Source organism: Watersipora subatra, chromosome 8 (genome assembly GCF_963576615.1).
Source record: "Watersipora subatra chromosome 8, tzWatSuba1.1, whole genome shotgun sequence".
NCBI classification, from domain to species: domain Eukaryota; kingdom Metazoa; phylum Bryozoa; class Gymnolaemata; order Cheilostomatida; family Watersiporidae; genus Watersipora; species Watersipora subatra.
Window position 1 is genome coordinate 38,232,757 of NC_088715.1, and position 24,599 is coordinate 38,257,355.

The 24,599-nt window shown below is 39.4% G+C and overlaps 1 protein-coding gene across 2 annotated transcripts in view; it reads right to left on the reverse strand.

Annotated features, from left to right (window-relative positions):
- Positions 1-641: 641 nt before the first annotated feature.
- The window catches only part of LOC137401396 (putative polypeptide N-acetylgalactosaminyltransferase 10), a 28,924-nt gene continuing 4,966 nt past the window's right edge, over positions 642-24,599 (reverse strand). For both annotated transcript variants that reach the window (XM_068087725.1, XM_068087724.1), the window contains exons 3-15: positions 21,607-21,775; positions 17,841-17,938; positions 16,034-16,214; positions 14,407-14,551; positions 12,042-12,208; positions 11,082-11,273; positions 10,725-10,902; positions 10,150-10,378; positions 7,474-7,555; positions 6,474-6,613; positions 3,792-3,902; positions 2,151-2,294; positions 642-1,484 (exon numbers count right to left, since the gene is read on the reverse strand). In XM_068087725.1, coding sequence (XP_067943826.1) covers positions 1,314-1,484; positions 2,151-2,294; positions 3,792-3,902; positions 6,474-6,613; positions 7,474-7,555; positions 10,150-10,378; positions 10,725-10,902; positions 11,082-11,273; positions 12,042-12,208; positions 14,407-14,551; positions 16,034-16,214; positions 17,841-17,938; positions 21,607-21,697 — 1,929 coding nt within the window. In that variant the 5' untranslated portion in view covers positions 21,698-21,775 and the 3' untranslated portion in view covers positions 642-1,313. The remainder of the gene's footprint in view (positions 1,485-2,150; positions 2,295-3,791; positions 3,903-6,473; positions 6,614-7,473; positions 7,556-10,149; positions 10,379-10,724; positions 10,903-11,081; positions 11,274-12,041; positions 12,209-14,406; positions 14,552-16,033; positions 16,215-17,840; positions 17,939-21,606; positions 21,776-24,599) is intronic.

The window sequence follows — 24,599 nt, forward strand, 5'->3', positions numbered from 1 at the left end:
TTTTGAATAAAATTTTGAAATTTTGTGTATTTCTCTAATTATAATTATTGACTTTCCATGTAATGATGTAAGTTTTGATTACTAAAACTCAATTACTAAAGCCAATCATGAGCCAAAATTTTACTGCCGTTTGTAAACCTGTTTGGGAAAAAAGTTTCGCTGCTCGGTTCTCATATAGATTGTTCTTAGTTTGCTTTTTACGTTCTACAATTGTTTTTGTCTCTTTATATTTATAGAAATGAATATGCGCAAATCTCGCCAATATATATAATTTAAATATGTATACATATTTAAATTATTATTAAATTTCTGTAAATGAGACACCCCAATTACTCACTTTGCTTTCTTTACGAACCCGTGTTAGTTTTGCGTATAGGTAACACAACTCGAGGTCATAAACCCAGGCCGAGTTGTACAATTCGGCAACTCGAGTTGGACAACACGGCAACTCGAGTTGATCAACTCGAGTTGTGAACGCGCAAGGCGAGGCACTGTAAGGCGCCATACTTTTAATATCAGCGCAGAGAGCAAGCAACCGACAGTGTTATCTATATGGTAAGGGAGGTCTACGGAAAATGATGCAACAAGACTACCATCGGGAGACTTTTGATGGTCCCGTCAGAAACAAAGCGAATGTCTGCAACGGTTCTAATGCATTGCCGCGTTTATTCAACATAAATAAATCAAATCAAGTAATCACTGGAATGTCTAGTCATGAACGGTATGTACATGTTGATTACATAAGGCCTAAAACTCATAAGGTAATCATAAGGTAATCATAAGGTAATCATGGATAAATTAGGACTTGGACAATCACAAATGAGAAGAAAAAGATAATTGTTCATTCGAAAAAATGAGTGGAAAGGCAGCCTATCCTGGCGAATGGCCAGTTTATGAGCCACATTACGGAAGAGATGACTATAAGGTGATATTTCTAGTAAGAGTCGGTAACACAGGTAGTTAATACTATTAGTTCAATGCTGACCAATCCATAGCCTAAATTCCTACAGCTGTTAAACCAGCAGTAGGAACAAAGTAACATTCAAGTAATTATATACTGTCAACACAGTAATGTTAAAGAGTAATAGTCGCTTCACGATTACTAGCCCTACAAATTCAATCAAGCACTAGCATCACCCTGTCATAGAAAGCTCAAAGGCATACTGGAACGCTGTGGACAAAATTGAGCTATTTTATAAATGGAACTCCATATAGAGCTATCTAAAATTATTCAAAACTGCCATAGACTGCCACATTAATTCCTCTCAATGAAACCAATAACTACAATAGAGTTAGAAGACTAGAAGGAAAAGCTAATGCAGCACTTCCTTCCAGAGTTCGGCCACAGCGGCATTGTCCATTTTGGTGAACAGCCATTTTTGAGTGGAAATGGACTCGTCACAGTGGGACATGTATAGCTCTTTGGTCTCCCTGTTGCAATCTACACACTGATTGGACACTTGATGGTAGAGCTGGTGCGTCTTCTATGCAATAGAAAGAGGATAACAGCTCAAGAAACATTCCATAATCGATTTTGATAAGTACTGTTCAAACGCAGATAACGAAAGGCAGTGATAACCAGATAAACAAATGTTACTCAGTTGTTTCCATGGTGAAAATGATGTCGATTTGGAGTTGTGTGCATGTTGTGTTAACGCTCAATAAGTGTTTCAATGGACATTTGCATGATGCGGGTATTTTGTTAAAGAAGGATGAGGAATTCTATGCCAGATGTCAGAGCGCCCTCTGGTGTCAAATTGTAATGGGACCTGAATGTGGAGAATGTCTAGAATAGCTTAGAATAGAAATAGCTTGCGCGGCATTTCCTTGCGCTTCCCATGCAAGAGCCGTTTCCATTTTTTGCAGGAATAAAAACATACGATAAAAATGACTTGTAGATGTTTGCTGCTTCCATCTTGCGGATACAAACTGGCAGATTAACTGCATATATGAAAACATAGCGATAGCTTCATAATAACCAACCATTATATAATTGTTCCACAGAGGGTAAATAGGTCATTTGCGCCCGTTGTCAGTTTGAGATACATGAAGTAGACAATGTGCAAGCAGAATGATACTTTTACCCAAAGCAACTGGCAGCGCAGCAGTTCTGCGAACAAATGGAAAAAGCAGCATTTTAGACCACCTACCAAGTTATATTTCCAGAATTGGTTGCCTTTCATACCATGACAATTGAATATAACTATAGGGGCGTGATCTTCACTAGTTGATACATCCCAACACATGGTGCGGCCATGTACACGAAGGTCCTTGTGCCAGGAAAGGTCAAATTGCTGCAAGATATATCAGCAGACAATCAGGTAGCAATTCGGTAAACTCACCCAATTATGTTCTCTATGTTAGTTAATAATTATTATGTTAGTCTAATAAAGTACGCAAGGTGGGCGCTATAATATTTCGGAGTTGTCAACTCACCGAGTGACAACTGTAAAAGAAGGCTGTAGAGTGTAGAGGATTAGAGTCATATTTAAAGATGAACTTGAAACCATTTTTTTGTAGATTTTATCAGAAAGTATCCGTATTTTTCTATCATTTGCCAGTTTTTAATGTTTGAGCTGATCTGATTGCTCAGCTGTTTCAAGATTAAAATCGATAAAACTTGATCACAATCAATACACTCAGATCAATCGACATCGAAAATGCAAAATGACTGACAGAATACAGCGTACCTTCGCTATGCAGAATACAGCGGACCCTCGCTATACAGAATACAGTGGACCCTCGCTATGCAGAATACAGTGGACCCTCGCTATGCAGAATACAGCGGACTCTCGCTATACAGAATACAGCGGACCCTCGCTATACAGAATACAGCGGACCCTCGCTATACAGAATACAGCGGACCCTCGCTATACAGAATACAGCGGACCCTCGCTATGCAGAATACAGTGGACCCTCGCTATGCAGAATACAGCGGACTCTCGCTATACAGAATACAGTGGACCCTCGCTATGCAGAATACAGTGGACCCTCGCTATGCAGAATACAGCGGACTCTCGCTATACAGAATACAGCGGACCCTCGCTATACAGAATACAGCGGACCCTCGCTATACAGAATACAGCGGACCCTCGCTATACAGAATACAGCGGACCCTCGCTATGCAGAATACAGTGGACCCTCGCTATGCAGAATACAGCGGACTCTCGCTATACAGAATACAGTGGACCCTCGCTATACAGAATACAGCGGACCCTCGCTATGCAGAATACAGCGGACCCTCGCTATGCAGAATACAGCTGACCCTCGCTATGCGATTTCAATTCGTTCCAGTGTTGGCAGCTAAAGGCAAAAATTTTGTATAAGAGCGGTATAGAAACCCATAGTAATTATCAAATGCAAACACCCCCTGGTAAAAATCACCAAAGTTTTATCGATTTAATCTAGAAATATCCTGGCAATCAGATCACCTCAAACATAAAAAAGAATTGTAAATCATAGAAAGATCCTGTTACTTTCTAACAAAAAATTTGTGTTAAGTTAATTAATTCATTGACTGAGAAAAATCTGCCAGGAATTATTGCTCATTTATGGTGCTTATCATTCAGACTCTTTAACTAGTTGAAAATTACTTGACTTGTTTGAAGTTGGCAAATAAAAATGAAACTCTGTGTAAACTCGGAGGAGGGGGAACTCTAGTGCCTATAAGTTAGTTTTCAATACACCTTCGCCTATTCTATAGCATCATTGGCCACTGACTGGCCTCAATTACAAAGCGGCTGCAATGAAACTAGGTAACTCACTAGACGACCCAAACAAGCACAATTTACCTGCTCCCCACCCACAGAAGGATCCACACTGAGGCAAGTAGACAAGCCAAATCTTTCAGACTGTCCTCTATGTTTGGTGTCCACACAAAGATCTGTGCCCTCGCTCTTCAGCTAGAACGCAATAAAATGGATGAGCATGATTGGCCGCTGTGTCCGAACAATGTACCCTCAATCTGAAGACTACCAGAGCTAAACCTAGCATGACGATTAATCATTAACCAATTCAGTAGAGTAATCCATGTGTAGATCAATAATTCGCCAAGTCAATAGAATTACCTTAGACAATAGATCGATATATTGAAATACCTTATTTGGTGTTACTCATGTTCTTTAGCAAAGTCTTAATGTAGACGAGTGGTAGTTACGTACATCTTTCTTACTAAACGAGTTTTTATACTATGCTTATCAATATATTCGTTTTTCCGATGTTGTATTGTTTGTTCAGGAAAGTTATTCTTCAAGACTAAAAAAGGCTCTTTAACACTTTGCGTAGTGATGAAAAAACAAGTGACATGGCCATTATGGCCCTAAATAAAAACAAAAAAAATTTCCTATAATAGCGGCAGTGTTCGTATGTATGTAATTACGTAATTATTAATTATGTCCTGGTAAAAAAATTAATTTGGTAGCAAGAGTTAAATGGCTGCTCAGACCAACGCAAACTACTGCCAGTTACCTTTTAGGAACAGGAAAGTTTTAAAGTGAAAGAATTTGCCGGGGAATTTAGAAGTGTTGGCCTCAAAATAGAACAGCAGAGTCTCTATATAAAATTTTATAATTTTAACGTTGCACTTAAATAGTAATGTTGCACCTGCAACAGCAAGATTATAAAATTGATATTTAAAAAAATTGAATAGCTCTGCTCTAGCTGAATTATCAGTCAAATGTCACAATAAGGATAGGGGTGGATATAGGTCACAATAAGGATAGGGGTGGATATAGGTCACAATAGGATAGGGGTGGATATACATGTAGGTCACAAGAGGATAGGGGTGGATATAGGTCACAATAGGATAGGGGTGGATATAGGTCACAATAGGATAGGGGTGGATATAGGTCACAATAGGATAGAGGTGGATATAGATCACAATAGGATAGGGGTGGATATAGGTCACAATAGGATAGGGGTGGATATAGGTCACAATAGGCTAGAGGTGGATATAGGTCACAATAGGATAGGGGTGGATATAGGTTACAATAGGAAAGGGGTGGATATAGGTCACAATAGGATAAGGGTGGATATAGGTCACAATAAGATAAAGGTGGATATAGGTCACAATAGGATAGGGGTAGATACAGGTCACAATAGGATAGGGGTGGATATAGGTCACAATAGGATAAGGGTGGATATAGGTCACAATAAGATAAAGGTGGATATAGGTCACAATTATAGGATAGGGGTGGATATAGGTCACAATAAAATAGGGGTGGATATAGGTCACAATAGGATAGGGGTGGGAGTTTTAATGTAGGGAAACCTTGAACAATGCTGCTGAAAAAATATATGAATATTGCCTCTGTCCGTATCCAAAGATGGCAACTAAATTATCTGATGAAAGATAAATAGAACAATTTTCAGAATTTCGCTCTTTTCTATCAACCTCAGCCTTGATATTACTGAACAGGGAACAGGGATATGTATCCTCGCTGCCAAAGAGCAACCAAACAGGGATATGTATCCTTGCTGCCAAAGAGCAACCAAACAGGGATATGTATCCTCGCTGCCAAAGAGCAACCAAACAGGGATATGTATCCTCGCTGCCAAAGAGCAACCAATACCTTCTAATCCCTTCTAGTCCACTGTCGCAGCGGATCTGGCGATTTATTTCTTTCAAGTGTACGCCAAATAAAATACCACTGTTAAACCTTCCACCTTATACTTAAATTGCTGTCATGCGTAATAATTGGTTTCAAAAACGCATTTCATGGTCATGAGAAATTTATGATAACGGATCCAACATAACGGTGCTTATTATCCATGAAAGTAACAAGCAAAGATTTTAAAAACGTATTATAAACTATCACATGTTATAATATATTACGAATGTATTAAACTATTACATATTATAATCTATTATTAATATATTATAAACTATTACCAATAATAAAAAGCTAAGTTAATTCTAATAACTTATCGTCTCTATGAAAATAATCATATCCATTTTTTAATTGTTGATTCAACAGTAGATTTGATTGCCAATCAAGTCTGCTGTTGAAAGTCTTGCAGGTAAATAAGATATTATATCAATCTTCTGAAACTCAGTTGGTTGAGCTAATAGAATGTACGAATTTGATTTATAAAAGTTCTAAAATAGACCGATTATTCATGGTTATGCAATCCTAACAGTTTTGCATCTACATGTATACCATTAGACCATGTATCTAATTAGTTATCAGCTAGGAGTGTTTATGAGTTTGCGATTATTGACCGAAGCAAACCAATTTCAATGACGCAGTGAGAGTTTTTACCAGCGACATTGCTCAACTATTTTTGTAGCAAATTCAATAAAATTGAACAGATGGGCATCCCAACAACAGATGGGCATCCCAACAATAAAAGTAGGGAATATGGCAAAGAACAACGTCACCAACCTCACCAATGCTGGTAGGAATTGTTCTCTCTTATGACAAAATTATCAACTGTCTACTTTATAAGAAGGAACATTGGTGAGTGAATCTTACCTCTCCAGAAGCATAAGGTTCCGGTTCCACTGGAGGGTAGTAGTCCTTGAGATCAAAGGCTACCTCATCCATAAACCATTTGAAAGACTTGCAATTGAGTTTCTCCCGTATGGCAATTTGCTCAGAGATGTCACCGGTGTCTACCAGAAAAAACAACAACTGTATTTTCACCACTGCTGAGATATCCATAACTCACAATTACCAAAACATTAACTCTTTCATTACGCAATGTTTTGCCTGTTTTGATGGAATTAACTCACACAGACAATTTTTGCTGATGACTCGGTATTTCTACTGGAAAAGCTAGAGTTTCCGTCACAAGACATTAAACTTACGTGTTTTATAAATACTTTATTTTTGGCACAAAAACAAAGTATTTGACAAACAAAAGCCATGTTTAATAATTTCTCTATTTCAATGAAACAAAATGGCTGCAAAAAAAAACACTATCATTTTCGCAGTTTTACCAAAACGCTGTCCCTCATTCTCTGTTATAAAAATATATTTATTAAAGAGGTCTGAGGGCCAATGTCAAAGAAGGTCACTTAAGAAATATATTTAGGTTGCTGTTGCTCTTTCTTTTCATCCATCTTTAACCGAAAATGAAAAAAATTTAGAAATTGCAATATTATGGTCTAAATTTTGACAAAAAAGACCGGTAAGTCGGTAACTGATTGTTTTTCATGTAAAATAATAAACCAACATCCTATATTTATTGTGCTACAACTTTGGGTGAATTTATTATCTCTGTCCGTGATAAACGTTCTCGTATAGGTAGAAAGGTGAGCCGTTATAAAGGCATCCGTAGCGAAAGAATTACTGGATATTTGTTGTGTGGTTGCCTGGTTACCGACTGCTGAATGCAGGTGTAAACAACTCTCCGCATGAAAAGGCTAAAGATAGACTAGTTGTCACAATGTCTCATGGCATCATTACCGATGGAGAACTGTAGAGCAGTTTAGATTCGCTGCAGACTACAAAAAGTGTATGAGCTACATACCTATATCTCTGTAATGAGGCCTTCTTTTGTACAGAAATTCTGCATACTCGTCCATCCAAACTTCCGCAACTCTCCTGTAGTTCTGCGAGTAGAAGGAAAGACGGTATTTTTACACGAATATTACAACAAGAAATGTTGCCAGCAATGGAATCCTTCATTCCTTCATTGAAACGCCTATACATAATGCTAAGAGACATATATTGGAATAGTGCAAGTTCTACTAGAATTAGTATTTGGATATGAGGTATAACCTCTCCTGGTAGAACACTGAATGCTTGTCAACTAGGAGTGATCCTCTCCTGGTAGTTTACTGAATGCTTGTCAACTAGGAGTGATCCTCTCCTGGTAGTTTACTGAATACTTGTCAATTAGGAGTGATCCTCTCCTGGTAGTTTACTGAATGCTTGTCAATTAGGAGTATATAGTATAGTATATAGGTATACAGACGCAATAGTAAGAGAGCATCTTACTTCAAATAAAAATAGCTACAGGCAACTGCTAGTCACCTAAAAACTATCAACAAAGCTACCAAAGGAGTTGTCCACACTTGATAAGCTATTTCATCCCACTATACAAGTGAAATTTAATGAGTCACTCAACCACCCCGATGAATACCAGTTGTAATACAGGAGCAAATTTGATGAGAATTAATAGCAGAACAGCTTATAACATCCAATTGTTTTCCTGAACATGATCGAACTTCTTTTTTCAATGTCAAAGTCATAAAAGAATAAAAGCAACACATGCGAAAATGCTACCAACAGATCAGCAATACGGATTGGCAATATGGATCGGCAATACGGACCTGCAACACGGATCGGCAATACGCATCAGCAGACAGCAATACGGATCGGCAACACGCATCAGCAGACAGCAATACGAATTGGCAATACGGAACAGCAACACGCATCGGCAACACGGATCGACAACACGCATCGGCCATACGGATTGGCAATACGGATCGGCAACACAGACCGGCAATACGCATCAGCAGACAGCAATACGAAACAGCAACACGGATCGGCAATACAAATCGGCAACACAGACCGGCAATACTCATCAGCAGACAACAATACGGATCGACAACACGGACCGGCAATATGCATCAGCAGACAGCAATATGGATCAGCAACACGCATCGGCAATACAGATCAGCAACACGGTTCAGCAATACGGATCGGCAACACGGATCAGCAACACGGATCGGCAATACGGAACAGCAACACGGATCGGCTATACGCATCGGCAATGCCAAAGGATGATAAACAGCTAAATTCACTCTATAAAGGCCATCTTTTCATACAGTTCTCATGCACAAATACCGAAAACAGAGGTCAAAGGTTAACTATAAAAACAAACCGATGAAGGTGAGCGAGGCAGTTACTTGTGCTCGCCTACTCGCGCTCGCCTACTCGCGCTCGCCTACTCGCGCTCGCCTACTCGCGCTCGCCTACTCGCGCTCGCCTACTCGCGCTCGCCTACTCGCGCTCGCCTACTCGCGCTCGCCTACTCGCGCTCGCCTACTCGCGCTCGCCTACTCGCGCTCGCCTACTCGCGCTCGCCTACTCGCGCTCGCCTACTCGCGCTCGCCTACTCGCGCTCGCCTACTCGCGCTCGCCTACTCGCGCTCGCCTACTCGCGCTCGCCTACTCGCGCTCGCCTACTCGCGCTCGCCTACTCGCGCTCGCCTACTCGCGCTCGCCTACTCGCGCTCGCCTACTCGCGCTCGCCTACTCGCGCTCGCCTACTCGCGCTCGCCTACTCGCGCTCGCCTACTCGCGCTCGCCTACTCGCGCTCGCCTACTCGCGCTCGCCTACTCGCGCTCGCCTACTCGCGCTCGCCTACTCGCGCTCGCCTACTCGCGCTCGCCTACTCGCGCTCGCCTACTCGCGCTCGCCTACTCGCGCTCGCCTACTCGCGCTCGCCTACTCGCGCTCGCCTACTCGCGCTCGCCTACTCGCGCTCGCCTACTCGCGCTCGCCTACTCGCGCTCGCCTACTCGCGCTCGCCTACTCGCGCTCGCCTACTCGCGCTCGCCTACTCGCGCTCGCCTACTCGCGCTCGCCTACTCGCGCTCGCCTACTCGCGCTCGCCTACTCGCGCTCGCCTACTCGCGCTCGCCTACTCGCGCTCGCCTACTCGCGCTCGCCTACTCGCGCTCGCCTACTCGCGCTCGCCTACTCGCGCTCGCCTACTCGCGCTCGCCTACTCGCGCTCGCCTACTCGCGCTCGCCTACTCGCGCTCGCCTACTCGCGCTCGCCTACTCGCGCTCGCCTACTCGCGCTCGCCTACTCGCGCTCGCCTACTCGCGCTCGCCTACTCGCGCTCGCCTACTCGCGCTCGCCTACTCGCGCTCGCCTACTCGCGCTCGCCTACTCGCGCTTCCCTACTAGCAAACAAGAGAATCTGCAATGTTTCACCAAAAATCATCTCAAGAAGGCAGTTATGTGGGTTAAAGGAACTTTAAGAATAAGCTCATGTATTACATGCACGAGTTATCCCATCGGTTTTTGTACAAAAAGGAGACAACTCCTAACTTTATACTTCTTTTCAAGCACTGTTTCTTATGTACAGTATTATTTGTGGCCTTTTCAGGACCTGCTATTTGATAAAATGTATTTGGCAAATGAACTTTTCTGTCTTTAATTCAAGTGATTAGACATGAAGCACTCACCTTGCCAACAAAGTCACCAATACCAGGATTAGGAAACGGGGCAAATTTTCTGTAAACATGGCCGATGCGAGAGCAAGGGGCATCCACCATTCGCCCATGACATTGCCAGATTTTAAAGGAGAGTTCGTACTGCTCGCCACCCCAAATGTCCAAACCAGGGTCATATCCACCCAACTCCCAGAAGAAGGCACGGTCTATAGCAAAGAGGCCACCAGCCATCACAGGGGAGCTAGAAGACAGTTGGACAGATATTAATGCTATAATACAATATCGACGAAAAAAGGTTCATATGATTTTGAGAATAGCGAAGGAACCTTCGTAGCCAACAAACTGACAGATTGAATCAAAGCACCATAAAATGATTAAATTGAAGGAGTTGTGAACGCTGCGCAAATAGAGAATAAATGGAGCAGCTATGTTGATCATCCTAAATGTATGAAATGATTACACTACAGTTGGAAATGTCAGGGCTGAATAACTTCTACAAATGGAGTGGCTACACCAGCCACCTTAACAGCTCTACAAATGGAGTGGCTACACTAGGCACCTTAACTACATAATACGGAGAGTCATACTCAAAAGGACGAGAAGGATGTTTCCTGTCTTCCTCTGTGATTGGTAAGCGCTTGTAGAAAAATTCCCAATCAAATGCCCCCCTCGCTCCCTCGTCTTGCGCCCGATACTGAAAATTCTCAAAATCGAGAACATCGATGAACGGACAGACAACTGTCTTGCTGTTCTCAGCTATCGGATCTGCAAGTGAATAGCCACAAATAGTTTTCAGCAATGGCGTTGTTATGCAATGACGCTGGGATCTAAACATTCCCAAAGAACAACAAAAGAAGGCAAACTCAACTATCACTGAATAGTTCAAACAATTAACAGTTGTTTCCACTTACCTTAACCACTTAACCATAACATTAACTACTTACCTAGTAGAGGAGGTAGGAAGTTCACATTAGCTTCGCAGTGCGAGTCGAGGAAGATGAGAACATCGCCGGTAGCAGCTTTAGCTCCGAGCAGACGAGTCCTTATAAGGCCCTCCCTTTTTTTGGCTCTGACAACCTTCACCTTCCCGCCATAATTGCTAGCGAGGTGTTCATCTAGCTTGTGGCCTAAGAAGTCTGCAACGAAATAACAATTATGTATCTATAGTATCACATTAGAGAAAGTAGCGCTATACACAGTCGAGTGACCAAATACTTTACCCTTAACAACATATCAGACAACAGAGAGACAACATGTCACTATCTTACAACTAGCTACTGAAGTTTCTCTATCGCTTGGTGCCTTGTCAAGCCACCCATGAGATGAGTGTGTGACATCCTGCAAAACAACCTCCCATTATGTGACACCTTACCAGCACGCCTGTTATGATTTGTCACCTGACCAAGTGAAGATGAACTTACACACAACATAACTAGATTTTATCCGAAAATATCGACATTTTTCTATCATTTGAGATTGCTTTTGATGCTTGAGATGATTTGACTGCCAGGATGTTTTAAGATTAAAATCGATAAAACTCGATTCGCGGTTAAAAGGCTCAAATTCAAGCAAATGTGCAATTATGGCATCTATAGTTACACTTAGTCAAAGAGACCGACAGAATGGAGACGCAGTAATGCTGCAACCTGAACACCATAACAGAACAGATCTCAATAATGAAAGAAACAGTATTGAGATCTGAGATTTTATTTTCAATTTCAAGTTCATTTTCAATCTGACAGCATTTGGCATAAAGCCAAAATGCCATCTTAACATACTAATCACCTGCCAACATATAATAGTTCATAACACTAAGAATATGACATGTTTTCAGGCACCTGCCACTATATGATACATTGCCACCCTAAATGTGATCAGTTAATATTGGACACCGGCATACATACCTTTTGTGCTTGCATCATCGGCGAGGATGATCTCTTTGAGCAGCTCTGGTGGTGATCTATTATAAACACTGACGGCAGTACGTAAGAGGGATGTCCAGTGCTCGTTGTGAAAGGGCACAACTACGGAGACTGTTGGCAGTTTTGCTCGGTACTTCTGAGTTTTGCACCTGTAGCATAAATTGGAGGTAGGTTATGCCTCATGCTCGCCTATCTCTTTGGAGGTAGGTTATGCCTGGTGCTCACCTATCTCTTTGGAGGTAGGTTATGCCTGGTGCTCACCTATCTCTTTGGAGGTAGGTTATGCCTCATGCTCACCTATCTTTTTGGAGGTAGGTTATGCCTGGTGCTCACCTATCTCTTTGGAGGTAGGTTATGCCTGGTGCTCACCTATCTCTTTGGAGGTAGGTTATGCCTAGTACTTGCCTATCTCTTTGGAGGTAGGTTATGCCTGGTGCTCGCCTATTTCTTTGGAGATAGGTTATGCCTGGTGCTCGCCTATTTCTTTGGAGGTAGGTTATGCCTGGTGCTCACCTATCTCTTTGGAGGTAGGTTATGCCTCATGCTCACCTATCTTTTTGGAGGTAGGTTATGTCTGGTGCTCACCTATCTCTTTGGAGGTAGGTTATGCCTGGTGCTCACCTATCTCTTTGGAGGTAGGTTATGCCTGGTGCTCACCTATCTCTTTGGAGGTAGGTTAGGCCTAGTACTTGCCTATCTCTTTGGAGGTAGGTTATGCCTCATGCTCACCTATCTCTTTGGAGGTAGGTTATGCCTCATGCTCACCTATCTCTTTGGAGGTAGGTTATGCCTCATGCTCACCTATCTCTTTGGAGGTAGGTTATGCCTGGTGCTCACCTATCTCTTTGGAGGTAAGTTATGCCTCATGCTCACCTATCTCTTTGGAGGTAGGTTATGCCTCATGCTCACCTATCTCTTTGGAGGTAGGTTATGCCTCATGCTCACCTATCTCTTTGGAGGTAGGGTTATGCCTAGTGCTTGCCTATCTTTTTGGAGGTAGGTTATGAATGGTGCTCGCCTATCTCTTTGGAGGTAGGTTATGTCTGGTGCTCACCTATCTCTTTGGAAGTAAGTTATGCCTGGTGCTCACCTATCTCTTTGGAGGTAGGTTATGCCTGGTGCTCACCTATCTCTGTGGAGGTAGGTTATGCCTGGTGCTTGCCTATCTCTTTGGAGGTAGGTTATGCCTGGTGCTCACCTATCTTTAGAAGGTAAGTTATGCCTAGTGATCGCCTATCTCTTAAGCCAACATAGTTCTTATAAAACCTTCAAGTGCTAGCAGATTGGACCGATTTATTAGAACCATACAGACCATAGCATTGTCATTAAGAATCACTAAGATTAGTAAACTAGCATCTTAAGGGTTAACATCCGAAACAAATTAGTAAACTAACATCTACTACTAACATCCTTGTCGACACTGTGGTACACATGTGTGTACCACAGTGTACCACATGTAGTACACTGTGGTACACATGTGTGTCCCACAGTGTACTATATGTGGTACACACATGTGTACCACACTGTGGTACAAATGTGTGTACCAGTGTACTAGGTACTTAGTTGGTACACACATGTGTACAACAACTGAACAAAATACGATACATTTTTATATATTAATCTTCGATCAAATCAAATTAATTTCGTTTTGTATGTCAATTTCTTTGCAGATGCACATTCAAACGCAACTACATGACCTTTGAATAATGTAAGGTTATACCTATGTACACTGAAAATACCTCATGTTTTGAATTTAAACATAACTTATTCAGGCATATGGACTGTGAGATAGCTGCGACGTAAGCCATTTTTACGGCCAACTCATTACATATTCATATTGTGCCAACAAGGTCTCTACTAGATGGCCATACTCATAAAGCGAGACAAGTGTAGATTAGTCCAATTGTTAATCAACAGGTTAAAACCCAAATGACAAGAAAAAGTGTTTGCTGATACTATAGTACCTACAAACTGGAAATTAATCGAGATGAAATTGAAACTACAAAACTCTTGTACAAGGTGTAGTACGCGCATTGGCTGGTTAATGAGGTTCCGGACACGCATTGGTTGGTTGGTGAGGTTCACAGACACGCATTGGCTGGTTGGTGAGGTTCACAAACACTCAAAGGTTGGTTTATGATGACAGGGAAGCCAACATAAGATGTTGGTTTCCCTTGTATATTGAAGATGTCTCAGATGTCTATTGAAAGCCCTGCTGCAGTTTTAAAACTTGAGTGGCTCCCAAAACACCCAGTTCAGTGTAGAAACAGTAAAATTAGGGCTGTTTTGGACAGCTGTAACTTTTACCTGTATTCCGTTAGGTTGAGACGGCAAGTAAAACACCTACTCAGAATGACGGATATCTTTGATAGCTCTATTAAGGGACATCTTCTCATTTGCCAGCGCGTTAAAACCATTCACCCTATACAGAGTATCTTTCTCCTTCTCTTCCTCGGGAGTTAAAATGACAGCTGCTCCTTGTTCTCCGGGACCTGCAGTAATCGCAATAAGATTTGTATCACACTATTTTCCGTGCTTTTCCTGCTGCAAAGCGAGAATACTCAAAGACATTTATGATGCCGCCTCCGTACATAATACTACTATAGTAACTATACTATTATACTACTATAGTAACTATACCATTACACTACTATAGTAACTATACTAATACACTACTATAGTAACTATACTAATACACTACTATAGTAATTATACTAATACACTACTATAGTAACTATACTAATATACTACTATAGTAACTATACTAATATACTACTATAGTAACTATACTAATATACTACTATAGTAACTATACTAATATACTATTACAGTAACTATACTATTATACTACTATAGTAACTATACTATTATACTACTATAGTAACTATACTATTATACTGCTATAGTAACTATACTAATATACTACTATAGTAACTATGCTAATATACTACTATAGTAACTATACTAATATACTACTATAGTAACTATACTAATATACTACTATAGTAACTATACTAATATACTACTATAGTAACTATACTATTATACTACTATAATAACTATACTATTATACTATTATACTACTATAGTAACTATACTATTATACTACTATAATAACTATACTAATACACTACTATAGTAACTATACTAATACACTACTATAGTAACTATACTAATACACTACTATAGTAATTATACTAATACACTACTATAGTAATTATACTAATACACTACTATAGTAACTATACTATTATACTACTATAGTAACTATACTAATACACTACTATAGTAACTATACTAATATACTACTATAGTAACTATACTAATATACTACTATAGTAACTATACTAATATACTACTATAGTAACTATACTATTATACTACTATAGTAACTATACTATTATACTACTATAGTAACTGTACTAATATACTACTATAGTAACTATACGAATATGCTACTATAGTAACTATACTATTATATAAAGACTAGAATAGAGAATAGAATAAATGGCGAATAGATTGCATCCCACGGGACTTAAACTTGGACATTCATCTAAGCAGCCATGCACGCTACGATCTGCACTACTCCTTCCAATCTATTAATATTATATATTTAATATATATATCTATTATCGATTAATATTATATATTGAATATATCTATTAATATTATATATTGAATGTATCTATTATCTATTAATATCATATATTGAATATATATATATCTATTATCGATTAATAGTATATATTGAATATATCTATTAATATTATATATTGAATGTATCTATTATCTATTAATATTATATATTGTTATATTCAATATATCAATATTTAAAAACGCAGCAAGGTGGTCAATTGTCCAGTTATTACATCTAAAGATATCTCACGGAGCTCCGACCAATCAATCTAGTTGCCTAGCAAAACGATGGAGGCACAAATTACCAGCCAATCAAAAGCAAGAGGAAATTCCCTAACCCGTTCGCTGTTCTTCTCTCGCGATGGCCTCCCAGTCATGCCAGTCTTTCAAGCCATTCGCATCAGGCACGCCGATACCGGCGTGATGTTGGATGGCATCCCCCAACTCGGCTACCCTACCATCCCTCTGTACCAAATCTCTCATTCCTAAACTTGGAATCTTGGGTAGCTTCGCCGCTTCCTGCAGAGATAACAACTCGCAAGATCAAGAAGCAAAAACCAGATTGAGGCATAAGTAGGAGATTAGATATGAGCTAGTTGGTATCTCGACTAGTCAATGATAAGCTTTGATGGTTTAACACACACAATTTCCTCAGCTGATCACAACTGTAGTCCATTCAAATTCTCGCAGAGCTGCGAGATTGACTGCTCTCCATGTTTCTCTTGAAGATCTTCAAGAGAAACATGGAAAGCAGTCAAACCCAGACATACAGCTGAGAGCTAGAAGTCTAGACTGCCTGACCAGCAAACAACAGGGTTGAAGTTCAATTCCCACAAACGGCTACTGGTGGTGACAGGAATGACATACAACCTTAAATTGCTCTTCGCAACTGGGCATGTCTCTAGTTGTACAGGTTCCCTCGACGCAAGACACAGACATGTCCAGCCATGATCATAGAACCATTGTTTGTGCAGCAATGCTCTTAACAAACACCACAGCTAATTTACCTTAGAGACATGTAAACAGAAGTGTTGGTCTGGCATCGAGTAGGCTCAGTGGTAAAGTTAGGGATAGAAATATTGAGAGAGAATTATTCAAACTTAAATTAAATTAATATTTTAATCATTGTTTGTGTTTTTAAAATTTTGTGTATCGTATTTACTTCTACGTACAAAATACTAGAGTGTCAAAAGAGTTTGGACGATTTAGATTTTGTTTCTTGTTTATTCAAGGCCATTTTATGTTCTTATTTTTATTTTGTTTATACAAATGACATCAAAAAAGGGCTACACTGTCATAGGAGACACGGTTATTACAAGACAATACTAGAAATGATATCCAACCAAGCTCGATGTTGAAGCAATGTTTGAGCTTCTCTGTTCTACGGTTGAAAATAGTAATAAAATTTTGTGTTGATCGGCCCTAACAGAAGTCATTGATATGATAAATCATTTAGTATATGAACACGTGCAAGAGTAGAGTTACTCTACAGTCAAGTTCCATGACAGAGATATTGAATTATTGCAGCACAGAATTAGTACCATGCACCAAGCGACACGAGAGATAACCAACAAATCGATTAATGTCAACACATCACGGAACAATATGAGCCCTGTTTAACACCTTTGTACACCATGCAAGAACAGTGAACATACATTGGAATGCCACGAAACACCGTGGAACTCCATGGTACACTGTGAAACACCATGGAACAACATGGAACACTATGGAACACAATGAAGCACATTATACAACACAGCGAGCTGAGCCAATCACGATGTAACTAAAAGTTTATTTACAAACATTGATAATATTTTATCCCTATTAAAGCCAACTTTAATTTCGATTGCATCCAAAATAGAAATGCAAATATTTGCAACAATCTCACTTCCATTTATATGTTATTTGTTAATTATTTCACATCTAATTATAATAACTATAAAGAAATTCGCGGATGTTCGAAACACTATGTTCATTGTGAAAACTGTGAAGATGCGATTAACTGTTCATTTTTGAGCTTTTACGAGCTTGTAATCACATTTCCACATATTTTGCACCTACAACACAACAGAGTAAGACATGGTGAATCTTTTGATACCAAATAACTGTAATGTGAATTTTGTCGCAAGTCAACCTTCAACTGACCTTTGCTATTTGAACGGCATCAGCCGCTCTTTTATCCAGCTCCTCTGGGTCCATGGGCAGAGCTCCTCTGTTGTACCTCGGGCCATCATCATTCTTGCCTGAAATATATCACAACTTTTTTTAAATGCTTCCTTTTCTAGTCTTACAATTTTTTGGAAAATCTTTGACTGCAACCTAAAAACACATCAGCAAATGATGATCAGAGCTCACATTGGTTTGTTAGTAAAGCATTACATAAAATAAAGCATACATTAAATAAATCGATTCATTTAATAAAAGAACTGCGTAATTCTCGAATCGGCTGATATTGATATGGAGTCGAAATATCTGAATAAGTGGATATTTTCCAGGTTGAAACTCCTAGTACTTTCTATAGACCAACTACTGAGCATAGACCGGTATGTAAGCATGCCACAGTAGCAAAACTCATAAACTGCATGTTTCGATGACCAAGCTAATGATTTGCGGGTCTGCTATATTATTTATTCCATATCCTTTGCCTGATCAACATCCACAATGTAAGTGCTACACTTTTGTGTTCTACACAGGATGCAAATAATGCTGGTAGTGTTTCCCATTTACAATGATGAAATTTATTACAACCAATCAGGAACAAGGAAAATAAGAATGCAGTGTGGTACTTCCATTTACTAGCATTACGAAATGATTTGAGCAGGCTGTGCACAAAGTTAGCTCCTCTCCTGACAATAGCTTGTTTCCTTTCCTTTGGTTGTAATGCCAAAGTAAATGTTTTTACTACTATATTTATACATTGAATTTTGAAGTTTATATAATAATGACCGTTTAGATTATTTCATGAGTTCTGTGTAACAAACTTTGCAAAGTTCAATTAAAATTACTGTTTTTATATCAGTTTAGGAGTTTTATTTACCTTAAAACCTCTATTCAAATGCTACCTCTAATAGAATGCTACCTCTAATAGAATGCCACGATAGAGGGTTAAAAAATACAGCTAGATTTAGATTCTCTAAAGTTTCACGGTTTTTCTTCAAAACATTGAAAACGGCTCCATCGAAATCAATGGTTGGATAGAATAGGTGGATGAGAGTGAATCAGTGTGAGTCAGTTGGTACACATAACACTATGACTATACTAATACTATGGAATATTGAGCATTTAGGAAGGGTTGAGCTAAGCACACAATGGCATACCTCTATGGATAAGAGAAAGATTTATCTAGTGGTCATGCATGTATTTACTGTCAACCAATTGTTATTGATTTTTATGAGCTCATCATTATTGAGGCAGCAGAACCAAGGAGAAACATTCGCAGAGGTGAAATATGAGCTCATCATTATTGAGGCAGCAGAACCAAGGAGAAACATTCGCAGAGGTGAAATATGAGCTCATCATTATTGAGGCAGCAGAACCAAGGAGAAACATTCGCAGAGGTGAAATATGAGCTCATCATTATTGAGGCAGCAGAAGCAAGGAGAAACATTCGCAGAGGTGAAATATGAGCTCATCATTATTGAGGCAGCAGAAGCAAGGAGAAACATTCGCAGAGGTGAAATAGTAGATGCTGAAGCTTGTAGACTTGCAAGTCTTTGCTTTAGAGTTTAGATGATTCAGAACTGAGAAGGTCTGACTAACTGAGCTGCTGTTTGACCTTGACATATTTGGTACAGTGGACCCTCACCCTGGCATACCGGGTACAGTGGACCCTGACCATACGATTTTAACTTGCGCCAGTGTTGGCACCATAAGGCGAATATGTCATATAGAGGGATATAGAAACCCATAGTACATATCTAATGCAAACAAACCCTGGTAAAAATCATGAAAAATTTTATATACAAAATGTACGTACCAAAAAGTAGTAACAAATAATATGTTAACCTTAACCACTATAGTTAAGGTTAACTTTAACGACTACAGTAACTTTAAAGTATTTGGTGGCTCTGGTATAAATCTCAGTCTTTTCCAAAAGGTAGATGAGCTATATTTAGAAATACGCTCAAAAAAGCGCGGTAACAACGCTAGCTTGTGATAAAATCGTGCTTTTTTGAGCTCATTTTAAAATATAGTAACAAGCTACAAGCAATTTTAAATAGTTTATCTACCTTTCATAAAAGACAGAAGATTTTGAAGGCTGAATTTAGATAATAGGTAATGGGTTTTAAGACACCCCCTCTATCATTTTAACTCGGACTAAACATCCCAAACTATCGTTCCTAAAAAGTTAGGCTACGTCACATATTTATGGGCAGAGCTTGTGGTGCCGATTGTATTGTTTTCGAGACCGATACTAGAACGCTGTAAAAAAGCCTTCATCCCTTTGAAAGTTAGTGGATCAATCTTTATTTTGCGTAAAAAATCAGAATCAGCGTGTCTGATTTACCTAGGAAGTACAATAAAAGTTGTACGTGGCAGTTATGGTTCAAGGATGCATTTTACTAAACTTCAACTTTGTCATCGGCTAAAATTGTATCACCTATCTGTTTATGGTTTTGTTTTCACTATAACTAATGATGAATAATGATGAATAATGCTGAACTGAGAGAGAGCGAGCATTGTATCTCTCGAATGCATTGTGGGAGGGATGTTGGTGAATAGTATATCAACATCTTCGTTATTCTGACATATTTAGCACACCAACCATTAAATTTTAATTTTGAGAGAAATTTCTGTTGAGACTGTATGGCGAACTGTATAGAGTGTATGCTACAACGTGTTCCACATCGTAAGGCAAAAAAATCTTATGACAGGGTAATTGTAACCCGAGGGAGCATTGTATTTGTTTAAAAAGCCTTAAAATTAGGCCGATCACATCGCTTGCATCTGAGACACATCGCTTGCATCTCATTGGCTAAGTGTGTTCATGACAAAGTGCATCTTTTGCATTTGTACAATAAAAGAATTGCTAGAGATTGATTGATTAATTAGGCGGTATACATAAAATACCTCATTCAGGAAGAAAACTTGCCTAGCCACTAACCTAGCAAAATCTCTCGCAAATCATCAGGGCCCTAATAGATCGGCCAGCCTAAAAGTACGCCCGCGCATGCCGATTTTTTCGTTGGTTTCAACCGAAATCACGAAATGAACAAAAAACAAAATTATTCGACCGAAATTCACAGAATTGTCAGAGTTGTGCATGCATCCCGAAATTGTCAACGAAGCGCTTTTAATTGGCTAAACAAATTATTAGCTAGTATAATTCTAGCACCTTTCGCGATTTATATACTCCGAGGCACATAAGCGACACGCAAAAAAAATACTAACGCAATTCGCCATTGTAAATACAATGCAACTGACTTGATTGCGCTAAAATTCTTTCTACAACGGAACTTTCACTGCTAAAAAGAAATTGTTATTATTCAAAAGAAATGATTCGTAGCTATGGTGTCCAAATGATAAAAAACCAACAATAGCGCAATCTCGGCAGTTGCATCGTATGTACTATGTTGAATTGTATTGGTACTTTTATTGTGTGTCGCAATATGTGTCTTGGACTACACCAATTGTGAAAGCTGCTAAAATCACACTTGCTAATAATTTGTCGAGCCAATTAGAAGCGTTTCATTAACGATTCGGTGTATATGCACAGCTCTGACAATTCTGTGAATTTCAGCAGAACAATTCTGTGTTTTTCATTCATTTCGTGATTTTAGTCAAAACCAACAAAAAATAGGCACGTGTGACCGTATCTCAACTCTCTAAGCTGCAATCACCATTGCCCATTTCCAGAAAAAAACCATCTTAGCTAAAAGGATCGGTGCTTGCGCTCCAGCAGTTCACTCACCAACGATTGACTTGAGCAAATGTGGACCAAAGAAGAGAATACAGGCTGCACCACCAATGTATTTCAGCATAGTAACCGTGTTCCGTTTCATTTTGCTACTCAGATCGTCTCTGCTAATTGAGATGTTATCAGCCTACTCCAAGGTCACGTCTAGGTCACTATTAGTCACCTACAACGGCAAGAAAAAGAACTTATATACATATACGTAGACTACATGGAAACACTGCGAGACCAGAGGGACTAGCAATGAGTTATTAAAAGGTGACGAGGAGTACAGAGTGTAAGAAGGATGCAGGTTAGTGTGCTGATTATTGAAGAACCTGCATGCTGGTATGTCACAAACTGGAAGATAGAAAATGTTATTCACTAATGATTCCCAAATATCTGATGATTCGCGTAGCTCCATGCGATACAGATATCACTCTTACGACTAGTAAACTATGTTACTAGATCTACTCACACACTCTCTTCAGGTGGACAGTAGCAAGACAAAATCTCTACTTCTCCACAATATTCAAAATGAGAACCAATATACCAATAGTAGGTCGGAGACTCGGTGGTGCGACGATGCATTGACCGGTAGAAAGAACATCCATAGAAAAACACAGATCTATGTTTAATCTAGGCATAACCACCCATCAACAACAGTTTCAGTGTCAAGAAGATGTTAGAGAGCTGTTTATGCTCTAATGAAAGAAAGGTGATAACAACAATTGCGTTCATAAGTGATATCATGTCATTATCCATTCAAACCAATGAGAGTCAGCTAAAATACCACTCAGCCGATTCTATAGGAGTGCTGAGCTGATCCATCGATTGAAACTATGTCAGTGGATCATGCTACCACTCACTGGCTCAATTCCATACGAAACAAATGTTTGCTGCACCACCGCCTCATGGACAGGGCATGACTGTGCCTCTAAGGAAATTCCCTCTAAAAGCTTCTTTTAGGGTATTGACTTGGTTCAAAGGATTCAGTGAAATCTCTTTGAACTACGCCAGCAGGTGGATAATTCTGATGAAGGAAATTAAATCAATAAAACAGAAATAATAACATAAAGGATGAAGATACTATATATTGTCATACATACTACTCACTCCCTGTAGACTACGTTTAGAGAATAAGACTTCAAGTGAGAGAATAACTCCGGTGACAAGTAGATACAGATGAAATAGTCCACACAGTCCTGGAGAGAATTACGCAGAAACATAGAGAAAACAATAGTAGTTTAGGTGTAACCTGCGGCAGTGATAGATCGCTGCAGCTCCGATGGTCGGCAAGAGACAGGTGCTTTAAACTCTGATGCGTTTCCTCTTTCCAACTCATCAAAGACCGCTTATTCTCGATTCACTCACGCAAAGCTAATAGGTCACTAATCCAATTCACAGCCTGTGGTTCCAAATAACACGAAGGGGGTGGTCCTAGCAACCTTTGAAGCATCAATCATTCGTAGGGAGTATTACGGTGAGATTAAGTTAATCATATGGTAGACGTTGTCACCATGATAAATGGCTACACCATGCAGAGTCAGGGTGAAAATGCTGAATAATAAAGAAGGGAAAGAACGAACTGGTGGCCTCTGATGTCCACTCATACACTGAACATTCACTTACAGTATCAGAGTTGCATGCTGTTCGTTCCGCAACAACACACTCGGCAACACTCAAAGAATGGCAAGCTTTTCTACCACATTCTTAAAGGAGAGAATTATCTATATTAAAAGTCTAGAGAGATATCAACTCTACTACCGCCGGTCAATATGCTTCAAAGCAAATTAGACTAGCAGACAAAAACAAATGGTAATATAAAATACTTAACTAAAATATTGAGTATTCGAAGAAAAACATATTCTTGCATAACACAGTTCTATAATATAAACTGACAAGGTGTTGGTGTTTGGTATAAGGTGTACTGCATAACACAGTTCTATAATATAAACTGACAAGGTGTTGGTGTTTGGTATAAGGTGTACTGCATAATACAGTTCTATTATATAAACTGACAAGGTGTTGGTGCTTGGTATAAGGTGTACTGCATAACACAGTTCTATAATATAAACTGACAAGGTGTTGGTGTTTGGTATAAGGTGTACTGCATAACACAGTTCTATAATATAAACTGACAAGGTGTTGGTGTTTGGTATAAGGTGTACTGCATAACACAGTTCTATAATATAAACTGACAAGGTGTTGGTGTTTGGTATAAGGTGTACTGCATAACATAGTTCTATAATATAAAGTGACAAGGTGTTGGTGTTTGGTATAAGGTATACTGCATAACACAGTTCTATAATATAAACTGACAAGGTGTTGGTGTTTGGTATAAGGTGTACTGCATAACACAGTTCTATAATATAAACTGACAAGGTGTTGGTGTTTGGTATAAGGTGTACTGCATAACATAGTTCTATAATATAAACTGACAAGGTGTTGGTGTTTGGTATAAGGTGTACTGCATAACACAGTTCTATAATATAAACTGACAAGGTGTTGGTGTTTGGTATAAGGTGTACTGCATAACATAGTTCTATAATATAAACTGACAAGGTGTTGGTGTTTGGTATAAGGTGTACTGCATAACATAGTTCTATAATATAAACTGACAAGGTGTTGGTGTTTGGTATAAGGTGTACTGCATAACACAGTTCTTTGGTATAAGGTATACTGGATTTTCTGGGAAGGTAGGAATATAAGGGTTGGTGAGGCAGCTGGAAGATGTGTATTTTAGGCAGCGAATATCTAACAACACATTTAGCACTATGGCTGGTTACATGTTCATGTTGAAGTTATTCACATACACATGTTCATGTGAATTCACGAACTAATATAAGCTGAATCTAAAACACAAAACAAACTTAGCACTAAGAACTGTAATAGATTACAGTATATCCCTGCATATAAGCTGAATCTAAAACAAAACAAACTTAGCACTAATAACTGTAACAGATTACGGTATATCCCTGCATATAAGCTGAATCTAAAACACAAAACAA